Source organism: Ovis aries, chromosome 18 (assembly GCF_016772045.2).
Source record: "Ovis aries strain OAR_USU_Benz2616 breed Rambouillet chromosome 18, ARS-UI_Ramb_v3.0, whole genome shotgun sequence".
Lineage (NCBI taxonomy): Eukaryota > Metazoa > Chordata > Mammalia > Artiodactyla > Bovidae > Ovis > Ovis aries.
In genome coordinates, this window is record NC_056071.1 from 5,411,272 (window position 1) to 5,438,433 (window position 27,162).

The 27,162-nt window shown below is 41.5% G+C and overlaps 2 protein-coding genes across 29 annotated transcripts in view; one reads left to right on the forward strand and one right to left on the reverse strand.

The window, feature by feature from the left end:
- ASB7 (ankyrin repeat and SOCS box containing 7) overlaps positions 1-20,864 on the reverse strand; it is a 68,849-nt gene extending 47,985 nt beyond the window's left edge. For both annotated transcript variants that reach the window (XM_004017712.5, XM_012098320.5), the window contains exons 1-4: positions 20,461-20,864; positions 20,216-20,307; positions 12,774-12,897; positions 10,583-10,847 (exon numbers count right to left, since the gene is read on the reverse strand). In XM_004017712.5, the coding sequence (XP_004017761.1) occupies positions 10,583-10,793 (211 nt within the window). In that variant the 5' untranslated portion in view covers positions 10,794-10,847; positions 12,774-12,897; positions 20,216-20,307; positions 20,461-20,864. The remainder of the gene's footprint in view (positions 1-10,582; positions 10,848-12,773; positions 12,898-20,215; positions 20,308-20,460) is intronic.
- Positions 20,865-21,198: 334 nt separating this feature from the next.
- LINS1 (lines homolog 1) overlaps positions 21,199-27,162 on the forward strand; it is a 31,068-nt gene continuing 25,104 nt past the window's right edge. For 13 of the 27 annotated variants that reach the window (XM_060401973.1, XM_060401977.1, XM_060401966.1 and 10 more), the window contains exon 1: positions 21,335-21,728. Coding sequence is in view for 1 of the 27 variants with exons in the window: in XM_012098338.5 (XP_011953728.4) it covers positions 21,214-21,373 (160 nt within the window). In the remaining 26 variants the exon portion in view is untranslated. Of the gene's footprint in view, positions 21,750-27,162 lie in introns of all 27 variants that reach the window. The other 14 variants (XM_060401968.1, XM_060401969.1, XM_042235024.2 and 11 more) reach the window with 4 other exon arrangements.

Below are 27,162 nucleotides of genomic sequence, written 5' to 3' on the forward strand. Positions count from 1 at the left end.
ACTACAGTATAGTATAAACATAACTTTTACATGCACTGGGAAACCAAAAACTTCGTGTGACTCCCCCTACTACACCATTTGTTTCCCTGTGATGGTCTGGGACTGAACCCTGAGTGTCTCTGCGGTATGCCTGCTGCCACACATGCTATAGACAGCACAGATTTAGACTGAACTAAAGACAGCCGCATATCATTTCTTCCCCCTTCTGGAATACAGACAGTATTAGTAACACAGACTTGCTCATAAGCACACGTCACACAGCTGCTACCCAGCCAGGATGCCTTCTGCGGTCACATCGCTGTCAGCACAGCACAGAAAGGGCAACTTCTGAGCTCTGAGTTTTGACAGATCTGTGTGCTCACTCACTGGTAGTTTCACTGTGCAGGTGAACAGATTTACCTGAAAGATCCAATCCTTTAATGCACTTGAGATTAAAAATTTCTGGCAGGGTGAAAGGCTTAAATTAAACATCTATGTCTGCCCCCCTACACCCCCTCACCAATTGCTTTGGCTAACTTTCTCCTGCTCATTCAGTAAATGACAACTCTTTTCTTCCAAACCCTCAGCCCCCTAAACCTTAGTTATTCCCCTTAGAAACCTTAGAAACCCCTTAGAAACCTTAGGGTTTCCTTCCCTCTCACTTCACAGTCAATCTATCATTACATCGTGTTGTCTCCATTTTCAAAATATATCCAGAATCTGACCACTTCTCAACACATCCACTGCTATCATGTAGCCCAAGCCATGGATATCTCTCATCTGAACTATTTCAAAGTACTGGAGAGGTTTTCTGATTCTTCCCCTCCCCTGCTCGTCTACAATCTGTCTTTCTCAAAGCAGCCAGAGTGAGTCATTCAGGAAGTTCGCATCATTCCTCAGTTGAGAAGTGGTCAATGGCACCCCTCCTTTCTCACTCAGAGCAAAGTTAAAGGTCTAAGAGCTACAGGACATGTTGGCTGACTCTCTTGAGCCCTGTTTGGTCCCGTCTCCCATCATTCTGCTCCAGCCACCATCTTCCTGGCTTCTTCTTGAAAGTGCTAAGATGTTCCCAACCTAGAGTTTTACTAACACTTTTCTCCCAGATACCTACATGGTTTGGTCTTCATTTCTTTCAGGCCTCAGCTAACATGTCACATTAGAGGCCTTCCACGAATACCTAATTTAAAACAGCAGTCTGTACCTCTTTACCCATTCTCTGATTCTTTTCTCTTCACAATCTGATATCGTATACTGTCAGTTACTGAAACGTAAGTGTCACGACAGTAGAGACTTTATGTTGTTACTGTAGTCCCAGCCCTCCGAACAGTGCCTGGCACAAAGCAGGTGCTCAGGAAACACATGTGGTGTTCAGGGAGATGAGGCTGCAGTCCTGATCAGGCAGCAAAGCCTGAAGTCTTGGGCCCTTTCACTAAGTTCACAATGCTACAACCAGTGAGCTTTTCCACAGCACACATCTGTTTCTCCCACTCCTCTCTCTCACACGGCTCACCACTGTCCCCAAAATAAATGACTGGATGCACTCCAATCACGCTGAATCTCAGCTCCTAGAACCAAACATGCTCCCTTTTTCCTTCAACCCTTCATCAGTGTCCTCTGAGTTTGGAATAACTCCACAACGCCAACCTTCCAGCATCCTGCATGGCCTCACCTTTCAAGACCGCAACCAAACCACGCTTGCTCCAGCAGGCCTTCGCTGCCTCTCCCGCCACCTCCACCCCAACCACAGTGGGTGGTGGTTTACGAACAGTGTTCAGCTCAGTCTCTCGATCCTGCACTGTCTTCTTATAGGTCATACAGAATCAATTTACAAGGTGAATTGATGCTGAGCAAATTACTTACCATTCTGTGGCTCAGTTTTCTCAGTGGAAAAAACACTCCTTACTTACTTAACCTCGTGAACAGTTGTGCAGAATCAGGCTGATACTAAATGTTCAACAAATGCTGGCTATAAATCCATCCCCCCAGTAGACTGTAGAGTATCAGAAGAGGAACATAATGATTAGGTCCACATTTCAGGGCCTGGCCAGAGCCTAGCATATGTCAGGCCCTCAATAAATACCTGCTGAATAAATACCTGAACAAGTGGCCAACCGGCCGCCTCCCCCTCCTCTATCTGTGCGGATTCTCTCTCTCTCTGCACAGAGGTGGGGGAGGGAGGAGGGAGACAGGAAAGCAAGTCCTGTTTCTGTGCATTTCTCCCTGCCCCATATTTGAATTTTTGACTTCATTTCACCTTAATGTCCAGCACAAAATAAGCTTATTAACAGGATAGGGCCAACCTAACTCGAAGTTTAAAAGCTCTTAAAGAAACTGTGGTTTAAGGAAAAGTGCAGGTATGAAGAATTCAGGCACTTTTCTAATCCTACCAGAAGACTGGCCCATTTCAATCAATATTTTTTAAAAATAGTAAGAATAATAATAATAAAGGATCAGCCTTGTCTCTGTAAAGTTGGGGAACAATTATCTTAGATAACTGGTGCTTATTTCTTCTTTCTCTCTCTCACTGAGAATACAGACACGGGTTCTGTCCTCACGAAGCCTCAAACTAGAAGAGAACTAAATAGAATACTACAAAAATAATTTATTATTTTATTATTATATTATTAATAAAATAAATTATTTCATTGCTTGTGACAGGAGCTACAATACAAAGGTACAGAGCCTAGCAGTACCATATCACAGAGAGATCTGACCGAGTCCGGATGGTGAGGGGAGGCTTCCCTGAGAAGCGTGGGGAGAGGTGAGTGAGGCAGCAGGGGCCAGGGGAAGGGGCGGCTCAGAGACAAACTGGGAGACACCGCAGACGAGCAGACGCTGCAGGGCCACGAGGTCACCTGAGGGACTCAGAACTACCCCAAGAGAAGGGGGAAGCCACTGATGGAGTTTAAGAAGACATCCTTTACCTGTCATTTTTAAGAGGTCACTCCATTTGGAGACTGGCCGGGAGGGCGCTGACTGGAAGCAGGATGAAAGAGACGTTTAAGAGCTCTGGTGAGGAATAAGGTTTCCTTACCCAGAGGCAGGACAGTGCCTCCAATGAAAGGAAGTGAAATGATCTGACAACTATTTAGAAGGATAGTCTCGAGGTTCCTGGCATGGCTTTGGTGCCATTTACTGCAGAAGAACACGGTTAAGCAGCAGCTCGTGCTGTGCCATGAGCCATGAGCATGGAGATGATGAACAGGCAGCACCGGTCTGCGACCAGAAGCCAGGCCAGGACAAAATACGGAGCATGTCTAACATCACGCGGGGCCGAGGCGAGCGGAGAGCAGGAGGAGGGCTCCACTCCTATTTATGTTCCCCAACTGACACATTGTGTGCTCTTAAAAACTACTCCATAAAGTTCTTATTCTACCAAGGAAATGTGAGAAAGGAGGACGTAAAACGTGCTATACAAGAATGAGTGAGGGATTTCTGCAAAGTATGTAATTTTGTTGTTTTAAAATTTTATATGGAAATGCAAAGTGATAAGATTAGCCAGGGCTTCACAGGCGGCTCAGTGGTAGAGTCTGCCTGCCAATGCAGGAAATGTGGGTTCAATCCCTGGGTCGGGAAGATCTCCTGCAGAAGGAAAGGAAAACCCACTCTTGGTCTGGGAAATCCCACGGGCAGAGGAGCCTGGCAGGCTATAGTCCATGGGGCGGCAAAGAGTCAAATACAATGTAGCAACTGAGACAATAACAACAACAAAGAGTAGCGGAGACATCCCTAAAGAACAGGGAGAGGAGGTCTGCTCTCCCAGATACTAAAGCTTATTAGAGAACAACAATTTACAACAATACCATTACTTTGCCAACTAAGGTCCGTCTAGTCAAGGCTGTGGTTTTTCCAGTAGTCATGTATGGATGTGAGAGTTGGACTGTGAAGTAGGCTGAGTGCCCAAAAATTCATGCTTTTGAACCGTGATGTTGGAGAAGACTCTTGAGGGTCCCTTGGACTGCAAGGAGATCCAACCAGTCCATTCTGAAGGAGATCAGCCCTGGCATTTCTTTGGAAAGAATGATGCTAAAGCTGAAGTTCCAGTACTTTGGCCACCTCATGCGAAGAGTTGACTCATTGGAGAAGACTGATGCTGGGAGGGATTGGGGGCAGGAGAAGAAGGGGACGACCGAGGATGAGATGGCTGGATGGCATCACGGACTCGATGTATGTGAGTCTGAGTGAACTCTGGGAGTTGGTGATGGACAGGGAGGCCTGGTGTGCTGCGATTCATCGGGTCGCAAAGAGTCGGACACGACTGAGCGACTGAACTGAACTGATACTCACCTAGGGACATTCTGACAACAGAATTAATCGAACCATGCATGTTGGCAGGGCACAACAATGAGAAAGAAGGGATGATGTAGGCTTCCTTTACGTATGAAAGTGTAACCGTGTGATACACCAAAACCAATTCTGGATAGATTAAGGTCCTAAACATCATGAAACTTTTTAGAACAAAGTATAGGCAAATAATGACCCTGTGGTATGGTGTACAAGACACAGAAAGCACAACTCATAAGGCAAAAGAAAAACACAATTTACTTAATGTAAACTTCTGCCCAATAAAAACAAGCACAGCAAGAAAGTGAAAAAGCTACCAACTGGGAGAAGACTGTTGCAACATGTAACTACCAGCAGAGAATACATAAACAACTCCTGCAAGCAGTCAGAAAGAGACACGCAAAGAGCCCAGCCCCGCAAGGCTCTGCTACTCATCTCACTTTTGCCAGGGGTGGGGGAAGAAGCGAGCACGTCACACAGAAGAGCAAACCACCTAGCAACATACTCCTGGCAAAGGCAGGGGCCTCGGCCCTCTCATACCAGCTAGGGACAGAGCCATTAACGACCTTCTTTGGAGGACAATTTGCCAATATCCATTAAACAAACAAACAAACAAAAAACAAACGATCCTTTGCTTGTACTTCTAGGAATTATCCAAGAGATAAACTCACACATGTAAAAAGATTAGTCAAGGACATTCTCTGTAATACTGTTCCTAGAAAAAGAAAAATGAAAAATTAGAATGTCCAAAACAGGGAATAAGTTTAAAGAAATTACATCCGTACAATGGAATCAGTGACTGAAACTGTTGTGGAAAAATCAAGATGCAGATCCAACGATTAACAGAAGGGAAGCAGGCGAGAAGGTGGCCGGCAGAACACTGTGCATTTGTAGATGCGGACGGTCTCTTCAGGGCCCAGCAGAATCCAGTGAGCGTGCCTCTGGGCAGCAGAGGAAGAGACCACGCCGAGGGGCAGACGCTTCCCTCTCAACAGTCTGTTCCTTACACCTCTCCTTTAGGTGTTAACCATGTGTATGGATGTATGTATTACTTTCTCAACAAATAACATGTCCTACTGAGAAACATTCAGCCTCTCTCAAAAAATAAAAAAGGTTGATTTAAACAAACGATATTATATCCATACTAATAAACACTACCTAGCAGTTGAAACAGGAGATGGCCAAGACTGAACATCGACATCCTAGGAATCAGAGAACTGAAATGGACTGGAATGGGGGAATGTAACTCAGCTGACCATCATATCTACTACTGTGGGCAGGAATCCCTTAGAAGAAATGGAGTAGCCATCACGGTCAACAAAAGAGTCTGAAATGCAGTACGTGATGCAATCTCAAAAATGACAAAATGATCTGTTTGTTTCTAAGGCAAACCATTCAATACCACGGTGATCCAAAAAGCTGAAGTTGAATGGTTCTATGAAGACCTACAAGACTTTTTAGAACTAACACCCAAAAAAGATGTTCTTTTCATTAGAGGGGACTGGAATGCAAAAGTAGGAAGTCAAGAAACAGGCAAATTTGGCCTTGCAGTACGAAGTGAAGAAGGGCAAAGGCTAATAGAGTTTTGCCAAGAGAATGAACTGGTCATAGCAAACACCCTCTTCCAACAACACAAGAGAAGACTCTACACATGGACATCACCAGATGGCCAACACCGAAATCAGACTGATTATATTCTTTCCAGCCCAAGATAGAGAAGCTCCATACAGTCAGCAAAAACAAGACTGGGAGCTGACTGTGGCTCAGACCATGAACTCCTTAATGCCAAATTCACACTTAAATTGAAGAAAGTAGAGAAAACCACTAGACCATTCAGGTATGACCTCAATCAAATCCCTTATGATTATACAGTGGAAGTGTGAAACAGATTTAAGGGACTAGATATGATACACAGAGTTCCTGATGAACTATGGACAGAGGTTCATGACACTGTACAGGAGACAGGGATCAAGACCATCCCCATGGAAAACAAATGCAAAAAAGCAAAATGGCTGTCTGGGGAGGCCTTACAAATAGCTGTGGAAAGAGGAGAAGGGAAAAGCAAAGGAGAAAAGGAAAGATATAAGCATCTGAATGCAGAGTTCCAAAGAATAGCAAGGAGAGATAAGAAAGCCTTCCTCAGTGATCAATGGAAAGAAATAGAGGAAAACAACAGAATGGGAAAGACTAGAGATCTCTTCAAGAAAATTAGAGATACCAAGGGAACATTTTGTGCAAAGATGGGCTCGATAAAGGACAGAAATGGTACGGACCTAACAGAAGCAGAAGATATTAAGAAGAGGTGGCAAGAATACATAGAAAAACTGTACAAAAAAGATCTTCACAACCCAGATAATAATCACGATGGTGTGATCACTCACCTAGAGCCAGACATCCTGGAATGTGAAGTCAAGTGGGCCTTAGAAAGCATCACTACGAACAAAGCTAGTGGAGGTGATAGAATTCCAGTTGAGCTGTTTCAAATCGTGAAAGATGATGCTGTGAAAGTGCTGTACTCAATACGCCAGCAAATAGGGAAAACTCAGCAGTGGCCACAGGACTGGAAAAGGTCAGTTTTCATTCCAATCCCAAAGAAAGGCAATGCCACCAAAGAATGCTCAAACTACCGCACAACTGCACTCATCTCACATGCTAGTAAAGTAATGCTCAAAATTCTCCAAGCCAGGCTTCAGCAATACGTGAACCGTGAACTTCCAGATGTTCAAGCTGGTTTTAGAAAAGGCAGAGGAACCAGAGATCAAATTGCCAACATCTGCTGGATCATGGAAAAAGCAAGAGAGTTCCAGAAAAACATCTCTTTCTGCTTTATTGACTATGCCAAAGCCTTTGACTGAGTGGATCACAATGAACTGTGGAAAATTCTGAAAGAGATGGGAATACCAGACCTCCTGACCTGCCTCTTGAGAAATCTGTATGCAGGTCAGGAAGCAACAGTTAGAACTGGACATGGAACAACAGACTGGTTCCAAACAGGAAAAGAAGTACAAGGCTGTATATTGCCACCCTGCTTATTTAACTTCTATGCAGAGCACATCATGAGAAACGCTGGGCTAGAAGAAGCACAAGCTAGAATCAAGATTGCTGGGAGAAATATCAATAACCTCAGATATGCAGATGACACCATTCTTATGGCAGAAAGTGAAGAAGAACTAAAGAGCCTCTCGATGAAAATGAAAGAGGAAAGTGAAAAAGTTGGCTTAAAGCTCAGCATTCAGAAAACGAAGATCATGGCATCTGGTCCCATCACTTCATGGGAAACAGATGGGGAAACAGTGTCAGACTTTATTTTTCTGGGCTCCAAAACCACTGCAGATGGTGACTGCAGCCATGAAATTAAAAGACCCTTACTCCTTGGAAGGAAAGTTATGACCAACCTAGATAGCATATTCAAAAGCAGAGATATTACTTTGCCAACAAAGGTCTGTCTAGTCTAGGCTATGTTTTTTCCAGTTGTCATGTTTGGATATAAGAGTTGGACAGTGAAGAAAGTTGAGCACCAAAGAATTGATGCTTTTGAACTGTGGTGTTGGAGAAGACTCTTGAGAGTCCCTTGGACTGCAAGGAGATCCAACCAGTCCATCCTAAAGGAGATCAGTCCTGGGTGTCCATTGGAAGGACTGATGCTGAAGCTGAAACTCCAATACTTTGGCCACCTCATGCGAAGAGTTGACTCATTGGAAAAGACTGTGATGCTGGGAGGGATTGGGGGCAGGAGGAGAAGTGAACGACAGAGGATGAGATGGCTGGATGGCATCACTGACTCGACGCACATGAGTCTGAGTGAACTCCGGGAGATGGTGATGGACAGGGAGGTCTGGTGTGCTGTGATTCATGGGGTCGCAAAGAGTCGGACACGACTGCTGAACTGAACTGAATTGAAGTGAACTGAGCAGTTGAAAAGAACAGAGAAAACCTATATATGCTTCCCAGGTGGCACAGTGGTAAAGAATCTGTCGCCAATGCAGGAGAATCAAGAGATGTGGGTTTGATCCCTGGCCAGGAAGACTCCTGGAGGAGGAAATGGCAACCCATTCCAGGATTCTTGCCTGAAGAATTCCATGGACAGAGGAGCCTGGCAGGCTACAGTCCATGGTGTCACAGCGAGTTGGATGTAACTGAGTGACTAAACACACACACACAAACTGGCATGCATAACTATGGGATAGGTGCAAGACTTCTTCGTGGGACAAGACTTCTTTTCGGGGTAATGGAAATGTTTCAAAGTTGGTTGTGGTGAAAGATGCGCAACTCTATGAATACATCAAAATCTACTAAATTGTATACTTGAAAAGGGCAAATTGTAAGGTTTGTGAATTATTTCTCAATAAAAGCTGTTAAAAAAATATCTATATACACATATATACAGAAACAGAGAGTAGGGTTTGGGGGGAGAAATAGAGCTCAGCAAACTGGACCCAGAGGCCAAATCTAGAACACCACTGGTGTTTATAGATAAAGTTTAACCAGCACACAGCTACATTCATTCCTTCACACTGTATATGACAGCTTTCATGCCACAAAGGCAGAGCTGAGCAGCTAACAACAGAAAAAGAAGGGCTTGCAAAGCCCCAAATATTTACTATCTGGCCTTTTACAGAAAAAGTCTGCCAACCTAACATTTAAAAAATTCTTAAGTTACATATAGCTGAGCAAAAAATAACAGTTGCAGAATTTTAACACAGTCAGTATATAATTTATATTCTAAAACCACAGACAACACAATAAGATGTATTTTCTAGAAGTATGTTAGGAAATGATCTAGAAAAATAGGACCAAACCAAACTTAGAGCCATGAGTTACTTCCAGGCAGGGGTGGGCAGACACGGGTTGGGAGCTGACCAAAGGGGACTTTGGCTTTATTTATAATTTATTTGAAATTGTGTTTTATTTGTTTTAAGGAGACAAGTTCATACATTACCTGAGTAACTGACCTTTCCTTTTTAATTAGTTTGTTAAAAGCAAGGCTGACAGATGCAGAAAGTAACACAACTAGGCAGAATTTGAAAATCTGAGTCTGTTCCTTATTTTGCTGAAGCAGTGTCAGAATTTTAACTATTCTGACTCTACACCCACTTCTTAGTTTTTCCAGATCTTTCTTCTGGCATTCCTCATACAGTACTCCTTCACGGCCTTCCGCACTGACGTTTTCAAGTTTGAAGGCGAATTGAGGCATGAGCAAGGGCCACAGGGAGGGGCATAGGACAGCCACAAAAGAGGCCCAGGCCAGCGAATGGTGGGGTCCTGTCAATGGCCAACTATTTTGGGGACATAATTCTTATTTCAGGGCCACTAAGACATGTGATGATTCCTAGTCTCAGTTTAGCAGTGCCCAGCAGTTAGTCCACGCTCACAGCCTTCATATTCCTATCTTCACATAATTCACAAGACCCTAATGACAGCTGTGCGACTTCTAACATTTTCTGTACTTCAAAATAGTTTCCAAGTTTGACTAGTCAAAAGTACAGCACAGAAATGGAACTAAATGATTGTTAATAAGCAATCCAGGCCCTAGAGTAGTACATAATGAATCCTGAGTTCCAACTAAGCTGCTTTACATCATAATTTATGAAAATAATATTAGTACAAAAAAATATGTTTGTTCATCTTGTACACTTGTACAAGTGTAAATCTAGGAAAATAAATTAAGTGGAAATCTAATACGGAAACAAGTGAGTTTAAGACAATTATTAGTTACTATTAATTATGGGAATGGACAGTTTTTCAAAGCAAGAACATAAAATGGTAAATGTAGCTTCCAACTGCATATAAAATTAGACCTCAGATAATCTTGTAGGATATCTAGAAACTATGTACAATTCTAGAAAAGGCAAGAGCTAAAACAGTAATAAAAGCATCTAAAAATGCTTTTAGAAGAGGTAAATTCAAAAGATAGGGTATCATGAAGGCCATGGTATTTATAGGGGCCTATGGTATCTCTGTCTGCTTGAGCAATTCTCAACAGGGGGAACTTGAGCAATTCTTAGTTGTTGGGACCACAGCCACTTCTGCTTCTGAAACAAAGCAAGTGGACAACCTAAAGAAGGGTTGCTTTTAGTTGAAATAATCTGGGGAAATCTGGCTATATAGAAACTAGAGTTACAAGGGGAAAAAAAGCACATTCATCAAACCAATTTTTTAGACAACCTGGTTTTAAACAAAACAGCATAATTATAACAAAGGAGAGAAGAAGAAGTCGAGTATTAGAAAAAACATATACACATGCACACATTACTTTAAACTAAACAGAATTTCATTTGTTTCTTCTTGGGGAAAAAAGGTTTGCTCCCAGTAAACTCACCTCCATGCTCTAGAAATACTCGAACACATCTTTCCTTTCCTCTTGCTGCAGAGAAATGAAGCAGGGTCCAGCCATTAGCATCTCGGCCATTTGGAGAGTAGCCTTGCTCTAACATCTTCCGCACTGTGTGAACATCCCCGGCAGCCACTGCAGCTTGAATCTGCAACTCTTCCTGGAGTTCAGGGTTCCTTCGACAATGGTGGTGTAACATCCTAGCTGAGTCCACGTTTTTTTACAAAGGATTCATTAGGTCACAGGGATCAGCCTTGAAGGGTAGGCACAATACATAAAATTTAGAATACCGGACACCTGACAGTGTGTTCATTAAATACGCCAGAATTTTCCACTGCTAACTCATGTAAGGCTCAGTGATGACATTTCATACCATAACAAATTAACATGTATCTGTTTTGCCCAGAACTTTCAGCAATTTCCCTAAGATTATAAAAGATTTCAAAAAGAAAGCAAGGCATAAAGTCCTAAAATGCTCTAACAGGAAATTTCCTCTTTACAGCCTTTTGTAAACTCAGAGCAAATATCAGTGAATACAACATAAAAGGGAAGGTGATGCTGGGCAGCTGAAGATGGATACAACAGAGGAAGCAAATGAGTACTTGTTTTAGGATTTCACATTTACCGAAAGCACATGGAAAATTTAATTTATAAACTATTCAAGAAATCTATCACACATCAATAAGTAAATACCGAGTATCAAATGGACAATTCATAGACTAGCAAGACTAAAGACCTTCAACTATGAGAAGCAGTTTAACATTTAAAAAAAGGCGAAGACCTTTAGGCTGGTCTCCCAAAAATATTTCAATAATATTTTATTTTTAGCCCCAAAGAGTGGAAAGCTGGAAGCGGGGAAAGGGGAAGTAGGTGGGGTTAAGCAAATTAGAGGAAAAAAAAAAGTGCAGATTATATTTACATTCCTTTCATTTCTGTTTCTCTATCTATCCTTTCCACTTTAGCAAATAAGATTTACTACTCCTTCTTTTCTGCCACATTTCTTGGGCACTTTTCTAATTTCCATTTTCCAGAAGTTTTATTCTACAAATATTCAAAGCAGCAACATCATAAAAAATATTTTAAAAGAAAAGAAGTCTAAAGAATCTGCTGATTAACCACATGAAAAAAGTAAAAGTAGTGTACTAAATTTCTACACTTTCTAATAGGTCAAAAGAGGTGTGTACTCAAACTCAATATAAAATGAGCTTTCCTTCATGCAAACAGGAAAAGTTCACATTGAACTGATGAAAAGTTATAGCCTATGCGTGTGCATACAAAACTTTTTTTAGTGTGTTTCTAAGTTTTTAAATACACACAGAAACTTAAACTAACATAATTCTAAGAAGCCATTCCACCTGGGCTAACTTTAAGGACTAGATTAGACTCATCCCCTAATGAGTAGCTTCCATTTCAAAAAAAAAAATTATGCGAAAGTCCCTTAAAGACATTCTGGTCTCATATGTAGGTTAGACATCTTGGGACAATCTTGTTACCAATAATAGTTACCTTGGAAGACTTACCCCTATAGACAGTACAAAGGTCAACTTAAGGTAACTTAGGTCATAACTTTGGTCATGTTATCACAGCTCAACTGTATAATCAAATATCCTACCTTGTTTATACACAGAAAATGGTTATTATTGATACAAACTCCTAAGTATCATTACAAAGTAATATAATTTAAAAAATATCAGATCACTGCTACAAAGAACTGTTTCCTTAAGAAAAAGTGGAAAAGGAGAAATTTCCTGACAATTTCTTAAGAAACATGATATCCCCTTATCTTTCCACTTAATTACTTTAAGTGGACATTAAAATTAAGTCTCTTGCCTTACAAATTTTAAAACCAAGACTTCTTCTGGCTAGGTTTTTGCTTCTTTTTAGCGTTATAAGGGAAGGTAAAGACCATTAGAAGAAATTCACAGAAACTACTACCATATACTCAAAACAATTACCTTTAACAGTTTTTTTTTTTTTTTTAAACTGGGATGATTACCTTGGCACTTAAACAAGGCATTCTATACAAAAAAAAATATTTAAACAATGTCAAAACAAACCCAGATTTTCTTTTAGCAAGCGTTGTGTTTTAGTATACATTAGGTAATCTAAATGAGAAATAAAAAGTAAATGGATTTTCCCCTAGAACAGCACAGACATCCTATGTCAGTCAGTCACTTACCTTATGAAAGAATGTCCCTTTTCCTGATATGTGGATTGCCTAATAATCATTGTGCACATACAGCATTGTGAGTTGGGGCTTAAGACTGTCTCCAAATTCTGGTGTTAATGAACTCTTTCTTAACCTGAAAACAGATAAAATAATAATCATGGAAAATTTTCTAAAAATAATAAAGAACCACAGCTACCTAAATAGTCTACCTTTAGATGAGCTAACATTTCAGCACATTACAACAACCTACAGAGCAAAGAACGAACTCAAAGCAATTCTTAGAAGAAATTATCTCAACATCTACATTAATCTCCAATGTAGTATAGGATATGATATATTGGGTGAAATTTTTTTTTTCTAAAAAGGTAGTTTTTTTTATTAATAAAGAAAATAATAAATCTCATACTTGGGATTTGGATGCAAACACAAATTTTTGGGGGGTCTATTCAGAATATATTTTCAGAACTGAATTACTTTTAAAGTGACATCATTAGCTTCTTGCTCTTTCTAACAATGAAAATACATGTACACTCAATACAGTAGGCAGCCAGGGCCAAAATGGGATCCATGACAACTAAAAGGAGGTTGTCTTTAAGTGCTTGTTTTTGTATATGCAAAAGACATCGTTGTTAATAATTCTGAAACTGTTATGCCATTATGCATACACCAAACTAGGCAAAAGATTAACAACAGTCTTGCTGGCTTCTCCATATGAATTCGGAAAAAATTCTCTACAACTAAAAGAAAAGGGATCTTTCTTCACATCCATTAAATCCTAGATCTATGAATTCCATTAGGGTTAAGGACACATGCAAAGTGACTTTCACACATTACACCAGAAACCCTCATTGAGAGAACTGCCATCCCATTCTAGTGGGGTTTGTGTGCCAAGCTCTCTGTCACTGAAACAAGGAAAGGTCATACTGCCCAGCACCTGGATGAGCTATGGGGAAAAGTGGCAGTCACAGGTGGTGGTGGCTGCAGATCAGAATTTTCAACCAATCCAAATTAGTGCAGACTACTTTGACCCTTATCTCTTTTCACAATCTATTTTTCCTTGTCAAATTTCTTCAAGGAAGCCAAAGACTCTGCAAACATGCACTTGGAAATAAATAATATTTGGCTTAAAACTGCCTAACACTTTTAAATAAACAAACTAGGCATGATCAGGACTCCTACATGGCAAGCCATAAAAATTGCAAAGCCCAGAAGATAGTGAAGGACAGGGAAGCCTGGCGTGTTGCAGTCTAGGGGGTTGCAAAGAGTCGGACACAACTTAGATATTGAACAACAACAACTTGTATGGAGGTGAGAGTTGGACCATAAAGAAGGCTGAGTACCTAAGAACTGATGCTTTCGAACTGTGGTACTACAGAAGGTTCTTGAGAGTCCCTTGCACTGCAAGGAAATCAAACCAGTCAATCCTAAAAGAAATCAACTCTGAATATTCATTGGAAGGACTGAAGCTGAAGCTCCAATACTTTGGCCACCTGATGTAAAGAGCCAACTTACTGAAAAAGACCCTAATGCTGGGAAAGATGGAAGGTAAAAGGAGAAGAGGGTGGCAGAGGGTGAGACGGTTAGACAGCATCATAGACTCAATGGACATGAATCTGAGCATACTTTGGGAGACGGTAGAGGACAGAGGAGCCTGGCGTGCTGCACTCCATGGAGTCACAAACAGACACAACTTAGCAACGGAACAACAACAATCCTTACAGAAATGGTTGATGCTGGAATTGGGCAAAAATATAGAAGATGAGCCTAGAGCATCTTACAGTGCCAAAAGAAAAGGAAGTACTCCAAGAAAAATGCAAAGATTGGGGGGCGGTATGTCACAGGGATACAGGAGCCAACTAGAAGAGCTCTCAATAGCCAAGGTGGAACAAATGGAACAAGATAATCAAAGTACTATTAGATACCAACCCACTACACATAAGTATCAGTAAGTCTGTACTGATAATGAACAACTGATTGAATTAAATAGGGAGAGAATAAATCAATCTCTTGTGCAAAATTCCAAATAATGTGTGTAGATTCATCCCCTCCCCTCGCGTTTAAGGTGGAACACAACTCCCCTTTCTCCTTAAATGTGACTTCATTTCAAAGAGGATAAACCTCTTTTCAAAGAGGATGAACTTTTCAGTGGGAAACCTGAAAAACAATGCCTCAGCTAGATAATTATGGTCAGTATCAATAGCGCCATCCAAATCATGTTGTTAGTATGACATGATAAGAATGTGCTCTTTCTCCCCAAAACCCACAGCCACAGTCTAATCATGAGGAAAATACCAGGCTAATTCCAATTGAGGGGCTTTCTACAAAATATCTGAAACTCTTCAAAATGTCAAGATCATCAAAAATAAGGAAACAAACAAATCTGAGAAACTGTCACAGTCAAGAGGAGCCTAAAGAGACAGGGCAACTAAAATGGAATGTGATATCCTGGATGGGGTCCTAGAACAGAGAACAGTTATTAGGTAAAAGCTAAAGAAATCTGAACAGAGTATGGATTTTAGTTAATAAAACTATTCAATACTGTTTCAATAATTGTGAGAAATATGTCTATTAATCTAAGAGGTTAGGGAAAGATGAGTGTGTAATACATGGGAATTCTGTATCACCTTCAACATTTTTCTATAAATCTATAAAATTGTACTAAAATAAAAAATCCAGACTAATGTCTTCAATGATGAGCTTGCAGCATTTCCACACAGATCATGTCATTATTCTCCATGCGATCCACACCTCCATTTCAAGAATGAACCACCGGATGCCTTACTTCTAACTATTTCCTCGGTAACCCCTGTCCTCCTAAGAAAAGTGAAGATGACTTTTCACAGTCTTGAGCCTTTAAGAGTCCTTGTTTTTGTCATTGTTACCTTCCATACACCCATCACCACTTCCATGAAGGCAGCAGAAATGGTGGGGGACAGCAAGTGAGGTGGGAGTTGAAGAGAATATTAAATGGCATTAATTTATTAATAATATCAAGAAAGGTTTTGTGTTAAAAGTCAAAGGGACTCAATTATTTCTCTCTATAAGCAAGATGCACAAACAACAGTAACTCGTGATAATCCCACATCATCTACTCCAATCAGACAAACGAAAGTCTACTGAGTACCTTATAGTGCCTGGCATACTAAGTATGAGTCTTTGGCCACTGGTATTATCTCTGGAGAGAACTTACAGAGTTTTTCGCATACTTCAAATGAATCAAATACTCGTAGAATGGTTAGGATCATTTTTCTTTATTCTGACAATACTAAGCTCTATAAATAAAAAACACAGGTTTAAAGCAAAAAAGCACTTTGTGCTTCAGTCTTTATGGGAAAACACACACACACACACACACACACCATACACACACGACTTCTGTCCGCTTAAATTACGAAGGCCAAAGACCTATTACCAAAATATCCTAATAGTCCAAAGCATCAAGCAACTTAATTTCATCACCGTGTAATTTTATGAAAGTTTGCATTTAATAGAGTATAACGATCCATGCATGTGTAAGTAAAGGGAAAAAAGGCTACTGAACTTAGAAAGTTAACGTGATATTCAGTGGTAAAGTTACCATTAAAAACTACAGAGGAAGTCCAGAGATAAGATGGAAAAAAGTCTATTTCCCCTCAAAAAGTGCAAGTCTGAAAATTTGATAGCTCATGGAGTCACATATAAAAGAATACAGTGAAGGAGGCAATTTTCTAAGTAAACATATGTACAATGTAAGTTGACTCAGAATGACTAAAACTCTGAGGGTGCAATCTTTAGAAATTCCATTCTAGGTTTCAGTCAGAAAAGGAAAAAAAGAAACATACTAACAAGGAAGACTTCAGAATTATATATCAAAATGAACTGCTTCCCAATGTGTATCACTTTCATAAAACATTTTACTGCCCAATGTTAATGGTGTTTAAATTTTACAAATTCATCTTTTCTACTTTACACTTTTCTTAAAAAAGAAAACAATCTAGGCCTCCGAGCTTTCACAATGTTGACCATATTAGAAACTACAAATTTAGGAATTAAATGCCATCTAATTTCCATACAGATGTCAAGTGAACCTCATTAAGTTAAAACCAAAGCTTCTTGCTTCATATAATTAAAAGAAATCTATATTCATAGAATAAAGAATAAAATAGCTATAAAGCAAAATATATTTAAGATCTGTCTAAAATTACATAACTTGCACCAAATTTGCCCACATGTCCCCAATTTCCTTTAGCATAAATGATTAGTCATTAATAGCTTTTGCATATTACTTTCACTGAAAGGCCACATATTTTTTGATTAAGGGACACAAATTAGAACTGTGCTTTCAGATTTCACACGAATTGGAAACAAGGTAACAGCTTGCTACTCAAAAAAAGAAATAAGCATTTCTTTGCAGAAAAACAGAGATACAGGCTGTAAGGAAATAAAATCAGTAACTCCAAGGATACTGGCTCTAAGGAAAAAAAAAAAAAAAAAACACCAAAAAACATGAATAGCTCACAAATCCCAAGAGGGAAGATAGATGCAGAAACACTACAATGCCCAAAGCGTGTAACATGGCTGAGATGGATGTTGATGAGGTCAACTCATATAACCAAGAGCCTGGAACCCAAAATGAAGTAGAAGTGTTATTTTAGTATCACTCGGCTGAGCACCACAGTGTTTCTGTTTCAAAACAAGGGAGAGTATTCATATTTCCTCCAAATTACTAGGCCTCCATATAACAAGTATTTATTATCATGTACAACTTTTCTACAAGCTTCCTAAGTTCTAACAGAAAGACCAACAATTTTCATGGAATGTGGACAAGGAAACAGAGGAAATTTTGTAGTTCACTTACTTCGACTCAATTCAAAGTGTAAATCACAAGTATCATAAATGATGAAATCTTGTCAACCTTATCTTTGACGTATGTCTGGCCTTACCATCTTAGCAGCCTCATATCAGTACCTAAGTTTATGAGAAAGGAGATAAGTCTTCTATGTAGGGCATACTTTCTGTTGAAGATGAAGTGAAAAGGCTGAAAGTCAGGTATTAGATATGCTTACAGAAATGACCTGATTTTACAGACTTTTTAGGAATCATATGTACTTCTGTGTTATCAAAGTTAAATGTGACCAAAATAAAGCGGTATTTTATGTGTCATAATATAATTGTGAATGGCATCACTTTAGGTATGAAGACAGTAAGTACTGGCCACAGCATACTCAAAATGCATCACTTCAATTAAAAATCAGTGATTCTCCCTATGGGCTCATATATCTTACTTGGTTACCAAGAAAGCTGGGTGTTTTGTTTTTTTTTCTTTTCAAAACCATGTGACTGACAATAGAATTAACACAAAGTTAACTACCAGACTGAAGAATATAAATCAGCCAACAGGCTTTTTTGGTAATACAGTATTCGCATTAAATGTTTGGCATAATCTAGACCAAATACTCTCAATCATGCTAATGTTAGGAACAGATGTTGACAATTTATATATACTCCATAATCTTAGAAAAACCACTAAAAGCTGAGAGGATCAATGAATTAGTTAAGAAATTAGAATGAACAGAGAGGAAAGTAGTGTTCTCTCTTTACCTTACATACTTGACTCAGCACAGGTGATAAAACCCCTCAGAAATGAAAACATGCTAGAGTTCAATCTAAAGCAGAAAAATATTTAACTGAGAAGGCCTGAATAGAAAATATACATAATTTATCTTTACCTTAAAAACATGCTTTAAATATTCTAGCAATTTTTTAAAAGGTGTAAAGTAATCATTAGGCATATCTCCGGTGATTCACATATTTAAATAATGAAAATTGCCTTCTACCTAGCTTTTACTGAAATGCAGTGAACCCTACATGTACAGAGGGAGCTTCCCAGGTTCCCAGTTGGTGAAGAATCTGCTTGCCAATACAGGACACACAAGAGATGTGGGCTCGATCCCTGGGTGGGGAAGATCCCCTCGAGGAGGAAGTGGCAATCCACTCCAGTATTCTTGCTTGGAAAATTTCATGGACAGAGGAGCCTGGTGGGCTGCAGTCAATCAGGTCGCAATGAGCCGGACATGGCTGACCATATATGCACTCTACGTGTACATATAAAAGGTGCCCTAAATGTTCACTGTGGAATAGTCATTAGTCAGTACTGATTTTAAGTCCCATTCAGTAGCATACATTCTCATTTTGGTATCCAGTTCCAGGTCTCAAGAATACGCAAACCCTCAAAGCCCTTTAAAAGTACTGCACCTTGACAATTAGAAAAATCAGGTAGGAGATTCATTTCTTTATCCGGAAGGCAGAAAGTCCAGAGGAAGAGACCAAGTCAAAGATTTCCTAACAACTTTTGCTATTTTAAGCACTTCTTTCCATGTAAAATTCCCTAAAAAATCTGCGATATTAAAATAACTCTGAGATTAACAAGCGACTTTATACTCCTGTTATTGGATGTCAGAGAAGTTATTCACTTGGCTTATTTCTGAATTAACTCTTACATGATTTCCCTGTTCATATCCCCTCTGTAGGACTTACATGAATGTCCTAAACTTACCTTTAGTGCATTTTCAAAGGCGGCAACAAAATACAGATGCTTAAATTTCCATCTAACAAATTCTCTATAAGGGTTTCAAAATGAGAAATCTTATGAAAAGTGCCAAAATAAAACCCGACATTCTAAACACACCAAAACATTCTTTTGCTTTTAAATTCCTGAGAGTCAAATGATTGATAAGATATTGCATAAAGTTTTGTAAGTACTAGAAAATCTGAAATATACCAAATATGATTTATCTTTTTATAAGAGTTTCATAGCCCTTACAACATCTGTCACACAGAAACACACAAAAGCCCAAAGAGTTAATTATACATAAGTGCTTCAGGAGAGTATTGCTTTCATATCATCCACATTATTAAGGTACACAGATTCACTTTTTGCTATAGGAAAAAACATCACGTTATTTTCTGAAACTCACAAATTCGAAGCTATTACTGAAACCTTCCTTCACGAACTCTTGTGAGGTAACTCAAAAGATATTCTGATGGAGGTAGACGAATGATAGCAAAGAAGAGGGGAAAACAGAAAATTGTGGTTTAATTAAAAAGCAGAGTCATCCAGAATTAACAAGCAATTAATAAGGAATTGGGGAATTCCTATGAGAATAAGAGGGGCTGGGGGAGCTACAAAAAGGTCTCAAAGTCTCTGAGGAGGGTAAATGGTGGAGCGTACCAAAAGATAAATGCAACACATGGAAACACTGTTCAGAGGGAAAGGCGGAAAACAAGGTCCTGGGAAAGAGAAGTTATTAAAATGTTAAAGACTGGGGCACGGGCGGCGTTTTTGTTTTTGCTGTAAAGCTAGAAGCCAGGAAAGGGATGCATTGCCAGGTAACTATTCAGAAAAGAAAGCACCGATTAATGAGGTAGGGGCCAGGAATAAACAATGGGGGAGGGGAGGGCTGGCTCTTTACCTTGACGGTGGAAGCTGGTCAGAGCTCTGCGGCTGCTCAGGCGGGTGGGCAGACCCTCTCCTGCCGTCGCTCGCCCCCCAGCCAGCTCACACCTGGAAATCAGAGACCCGTGAGCGGGGCAGAGCCCCGGGGCCCCGTCCTCCCCGGCCCCGGGGCAGAGAGCGGGGCGGGCCAGCAGGAAGCGGCAGGCTTCCCCTCCGTCCCGGGCCGGCCCTTTCCCCTCAGCGGGGGTAACCGACTTTTACCTGTCTCCTCAGCTGCTGCCTCCCTTCCTTCTTCCAGCCGCCTCCACACTCACCAACTTCTCCATTGAGGAAACAGCCCGGGCAGGGCCGGACCCGGCTGTCCCTGCTCCTCCGCGGCGCCTCCCGGCCCCAGCCTGCCAGCATCCAGATGGCCCGGCCGGGCGGAGGCGGCGGCGGTGGCCGCCGGGCGGCCTGGGGCAGGGGTGCAGGGAGGAAGTCCCGGCGCGGGCGGGGGGCAGCCCCGGTCCGAGCGCTCGGGGCAGCAGGCTGCCGCGCTCCTGGCTGGGAGCGCCCGGCCACTGAGGGGCCCAGAAGGGCTCGGGGCGGCGACGGCCCAGCTCTCACGGAACCCGGAGTGCCGGCCGCCGGGGCGCCAGGCAGGGGGCTTTCGGGATGCACTTTGCACCGGGCCACCCCCGCCCCCTCCCTCCAGCACTTTGGGGTCACTGGGATGGGACCTAGCCCTCAGCAGCCAATCAGCGGCCACACTGGAGCCGGAGCCCGGAGCCGTAAACCAGGTCTGAGGTGGGTGGGGGGGGGGGGGGTGGGGGCGACTTGGTTGGTTGGTTGCTTCCTTCTCTCCTCCTTACCCCAGCGGCCCCCACCCCTTGCCTGCCGTAAAGCGGCCTGCGTATTCGCGACAGTTAGAGGAGGCGTGCCGAGCGAGGCTAGGAGTCGCTTCTGATTGGCCACATTCACTCCCCCACCTCCACCTCGCGGCACCCGACGCTCCGCCCCTGGCGGAGGGACTCCATGCGGTTGCTAAGAAACACTATATACCGAACAGGACCTCTGCGCATGCGGGAGAAGGCAGCGCCTTGTACTTTCTGTGAACTACGGTGGCCCGGAAGGGGCTGGCGCTTGCTCGAACGGCAATGCGGAGGCGGCGTGGCTTGGGGCGGATCTCCAGCAGGTAACTGGAAGAGGTCGCTACGCTCGGCGACGGGAGAAGCGGCTGTGTGGCCGTTGAGAGGCTGTTTTCGGGGCTTAGGACTGAGCAGGTGTCAGTCCCCAGGAAGCGAGGGGAGGCTCTCCTCGTCCCGCCGCCCTCGGTGCTTTTCGGACGCGAGCGCCGGCTCCTAGGCTGCGCTCCAGGGCCTGAGGTGCCGTTAGCTCCCGGCTGGGCACGCCTCGCCTCACGCGGAAGAGGACGCTGTGGCTTGGCGGTGACGCTTCCAGGGCTTTCCTGCGAGGACAGCGGCCCTTGAGAATTCCTGCGAATGAAAGGGAAAAGAGTGGAAAATGTAGGAGATGGCCGTGTTTATTAAGTGCGTTTTTTCACTTACCAGGTATTTACCCTAAACTAGTCAGTGTCCTAGCCGTCAGGGAGACAACAGCGATCAAGATATATGTAATCCTTTGCCCTCGTGGAGCTTTCGCTTTAGCAAAGAGACTGACAGATAGGAAATTATTTACCAGATAGGGATGGGGTCGAGCTTGGCTTGGACGTGATGGCTCTTTGTGCTAGGAAGGGTCTCTGAAGAAGTGATATTTGACTCGCCATCTGAGTGAGGAAGACTCAGCCATGCCAAGATCTGGGGCGGGGGGAGCGAATTTTGCAGGCAGAGACATCAAAGTCCAAAGTCTCTGACTGGAATAATCTTTGCCGTTGCTAGGGACTGCAAGAAAGAAGGCCAGCTAGTCAAGCAGGGAAACTGATTGATAATGAAGTTGGTTGTGGGAGTGGAGGGTGTACGACAGGCTTCAGATCTTGCAGGACTTTGTAGCAGGTGGTCGGGAGGATCTATTTATGTTTTGAAAAGATCACTGGCTGCTCAGTGGAGAAGACTGTAGCTGAGAGTAAGGTTACTGCAGATGTGAAACACTGTTGTGGTAGTCCAGGCAAGAGTTGACATTATCATAAACTTAGTCATCCAGTACAGCAGAGGTTTGGCTACCACCAGTGTCCTCAAGAAAGGCCTATCTAATTGTATAAAGAAAGTATGTATTTCAACATATCAACTACTTTTATGTAATAAAATGCGTTAAGACCTTTTGTGGCAGATAATGGTCACTACAAACATTTCAAATTGATATCCTGGTATTTTATTGTACATTATCATTCATTTATCAAGAATATTCATTATTCTGCCTTCTACATGAGTTGTTTCTTGGCTTAGGTAGGCAAACTGGGCTCAGGCCTACCCAGGGAAGCTCATAGTCAAGTGTGGGGAAACCAAATTAGAAAATTATTACAGACAATTCAGTGAGAGAAATACTATGTATAGGCTGAGGAGCACTTGGCTAGGCCCTTTAATCCTGACTTGGATATGTGGTAGGCTCCCCAAGACTGGAGGTTTCCTCCTTGAAGGTTGAGAGTGGGAGGGGAAAGGCTGAAAATGATTTTAGGGAGAATGGGCCTAGAAAAGTAATCCTTAAATTGCGCAGAGTTTCTGAGGCCCTCAGAGAAAACCTGGAGCTAAATTTGTGGGGCACAGATGTAAGAAGACCCCAAGAGTCAGATCTTGAAGGGCATGCTAAGCTATGTTCAGGAATTTGTACTTTATCCGAATCAAAGTGGAGATGTTTTTCAGAAGGAAGTGTGTGTCAGGAAACAACTGCTTAGCAAGGACTCTGTTGTGGTTGTCCAGGGTAGGAGTGGTGTACTGTAACAGTGGCCATAAGGGTGGAAAGAAGTGAGGTGAGAGAAGGTCTGGAAAGATAGCCAGTTTTCTTGCTTGGGTGACTAGAAGATAGAGGTGCCATATACTGAGATGGCAACTTTGAGAGACCATAGAGTGAGTTGAGTTTGTGCTGAAGGTGCTGTGGAAATTCCAAGTGGAGTTCTCCACTGGCATTTAGATATTTGAGAGTGGACCCCAGAAGAGAGCTAAACTTAATTGTGGGTTCTGGAGTTGTTAGCGTGGAGATATTAATTCAAGACATTGAGAGACTGTGAAACATTAAGGAGACTACAATCAGCTCTCTGTTGTATTCATGGGTTCTGCTTCTGTGGTTTCAGCCAACCTCCAGTCAAAAGTAGTTGTAAAAAGAAAGAAGTTCCAGGAAGTTAGAAAAAGCAAAACTTGAACTTGCCACCAGCTGAGCAACTATCTACATAGTGTTTACATTGTATAATATATTCTAAGTAAGCCAGAGATGGTTTAAAGTCTAGGGGAGGGATGTGCATTGTTGTTATTGTTGTTCTTCAGTCGCTAAGTTGTGTCCAACTCTTTGAGACCCCATGGACTGCAACACACCAGGCTTCCATGTCCTTCACTATTTCCCAGAGTTTGCTCAAATACATGTTCATTGGGTCAGTGATGCTATCTAACCATCTCATCCTCTGCCTCCCTCTTCTTTTGCCTTCCATCTTTCCCAGCATCAGGATCTTTTCAAGTCAGTCAGCTCTTCGCATCAAGTAGCCAAAGTCTTGGAGCTTTAGCTTCAGTATCAGTCCTTCCAATGAATATTCAGGATTGATTTCCTTTAGAATTGACTGGTTTGATCTCCTTGTAGTCCAAGGGACTCTGAAGAGTCTTCTCCAACACCATAGTTCAAAAGCATCAATTCTTCGAAGCTCAGCCATTATGGTCCAATTCTCACATTCATACATGATTACTGGAAAAACCATAGCTTTGACTAGATGGACCTTTGTTGGCCAGTGATGTCTCTGCATTTTAATACTCTGTCTAGGTTTGTCATAGCTTTTCTTCCATGGAGCAAGTGTCTGTTATATTCATGCCTGCAGTTACCATTTGCAGTGATTTTGGAGCCCAAGAAAATAAAGTCTTTCACTTTTCCCATTTCTGTTTGCCATGAAGTGATCGAACCGGATGCTATGATCTTAGTTTTTTCAGTGTTGAGTTTTAAGCCAGCTTTTTCACTCTCTTCTTTCACCCTCATCAAGAGACTCCTTAATTCCTCTTCACTTTCTGCCATTAGAGTGGTGTCCTTTGCATATTCAAGGTTGTTGACATTTCCCTTGGCAATCTTGATTGCAGCCTGTGCTTCCATCATCCTGGCATTTTGAATGATGTGCTCTGGGTATAAGTTAAATAAGCAGAGTGACAATTTACAGCCTTGACATACTCCTTTCCCCAATATTGAACCAGACTGTTGTTCCATGTCCAGTTCTAACTATTGCTTCTTGACCTGCATACAAGTTTCTCAGGAGATAGGTAAGATGGTCTGGTATTGCCATCCCTTTAAGAATTTTCCACAGTCAAAGGCTTTTGAGTGAAGCAGAAGTAGGTGTTTTTCTGAAATTCCCTGGTTTTCTCTCTGATCCAACAAATGTTGGATGTGGCTGGATTATATGCAAATAAGGGACTTAAGCATCTACGATTTTGGTACCCCTGAGGGGTCCTAGAACCAGTTTCTACCCAGAAATGACTGTAGGAGGAGAACTGAGCGAGGATGTCTGAGAAGGAATCTCCAGAGAGGGAGAACGGGCTCCAAGAGAGACTGACTTGTCAGGAATTTGTGTGTGTGTGTGGTGGTGGTGTTCAGTTGCTAAGTCCTGTCCAGCTCTTTGCAACCACGTGGATGCAGTGTGCCAGGCTTCCCTGTGTTCAGAAAAAGGCAAATTTATTTACTTACTGTTTTAGTAGCACCAAATGCCATGTGGGATCTTAGTTCCCAGACCAGCAATCAAACTTATGCCCCCTTCAGTGGGAACTCACACTCTTAACCACTGGCCCACCAGAGAAATCCCAAAGCAAAATATTTTTAATGGAGGGACTACACAATTATTATCTATGTGAACATGTGCCTATTTTTCCTTTAAAGAATATACCCCTTTGGCCAGCAGTTCTGATGATGTTGGTAATCAGAAACTCCCTTTAGGAAAAAGCCTTAAAGACTTGGCAGGGGTAGGAGAGTGAAAAAATGTATTATAAATTGAGAGCCATCATACATGATAGAGAAGGCACTGAAATAGTGTGGATCAGTGTTAATAGTCACATTGGTGGCCCTAAAGACTTCTTTCTCTTGTTCTGCGTAAGGCTTTTCAGAAAATACAAATTCTTGAAAGAACATTCTTACTAAACATTTGCTTAAGTTAGAAAAAAGTAGAAGTTGTATACTACTAAGAGCCAGGCTGCAAATTATACAGGATAAGTTTTTAAAAGCTTCTGTTTTTTTAAACCAAACCCACCCAGGAAGCGTAGTATCTAACTGTATATTCAAAGGAATATGTGCAGGACTGCAAGCAGTTTCCAAAGGGATTTCAACAGGAGCGTGGAACAATGGTACTCTACTTGGAGATCACTCTTCCTAAAAAAACTACTTTGAAGGCTACTACATATTTTTGCATGTATAATTTCCAGTGTTAAAAAATTTAATTTCTCTTTATCCTTAAAATACATAACTGAATTTTAGCTAGAAACCAGTTATATTCAGACATATTAAGTGGTATGATACATTAGCTACTTCTGATCTTTCAATTCTCTCATGATTTCTTCCTGATTTATTATAAAAACAAATAATATCAGAGAAAGTTTGAACAACAGCTTATAATACCTAAACTTCAATACGACTACCAACTTTATTTTTGCATACTCTTTTTTTGTCTTCAGACATTTCACACACTTTTGACAATACATGTGCCTTGGGGTATTCCATGGCAGTCAAGGGATTTGGACTATACATTCTCTGGTCGGAGAACTAAAATCCCATGACCCATATGGCATGGCCAAAAAAAAAAAAAAAACAACTTGTGTTATGAGTTTCTAGACTTTTATTGGTACATTTTGCCTAAATAATTGGTGCCTCCTTCTTGGAAACCCAGATTGCTACCTGACATCTGCTAGCACTCTTGGGTTCTGGAATTGCATAGAGGCTTTATGAATTATCTGGGCCAGTGATTTTCAGGTTTCTTAGCAATGGGACTCCAGTGTAAAAAGAAAAAGAAACTCTGTTGACAGTGTATGAATGTAGGTTGTAAGTTCAGTTTTACAAAGTTTACTGACTATAGAATCAGGCAGTTTTGAATTCCAAAAAGAATAAAATAAACGAATAAATCTGTGAAGTTGTGGAGGACATGTTCAGTCTCACAGCATCGTCAGCCCCATGCATTTCAGTGTGTTGCTAAATGTTGCTTCAACCAAGACATGAAGGTCTGTGAGCTTCTTAACAGAAGCTGGTATCTGAGTTGTGTCCTAACTTTTCCTAGCTTTTCCTTTTCTCTGGTCATTTATTTTTCACTTGAAATCCTTTGTTCAGGTTGCAACAGTTTGCAAGATTACTGAGAGATAATTATATCACAACCAGGGAACATGGCATACCATGCATTCATAGAATGTTCTGCTAGATAATTCTAAATTGATTTATTGTGTTGTTGATCTCAAATTTGATAATTCTTAAACTATAACTTTTCATTGATTTAGCAGTTTAGATTGCATAATACATTTAGCAAATTAAACTTGATTAGATTTCACCAGACATACTTCACTTTGCATTTAATTAGGTGATATCAAATTCATACAAATGGAAACACTAATTTTACAACATATAAATGAAGTAATTCCAGATCAGCGTTTATGATGTTTTAGTTCATAAAACCCTGCTGTGCTTAGTTGCTCAGTTGTATTCAACTCTTTGCAACCTTTTAATCCCGCTAGGCTAGGCTCCTCTGTCCATGGGGATTCTCCAGGCAAGAACACTGGAGTGAGTTGCTATGCCTTCCTCCAGGGGATCTTCCCAACTCAGGAATCGAACCAGGGTCTCCTGCATTGCAGGCAGATTCTTTACCAGCTGAGG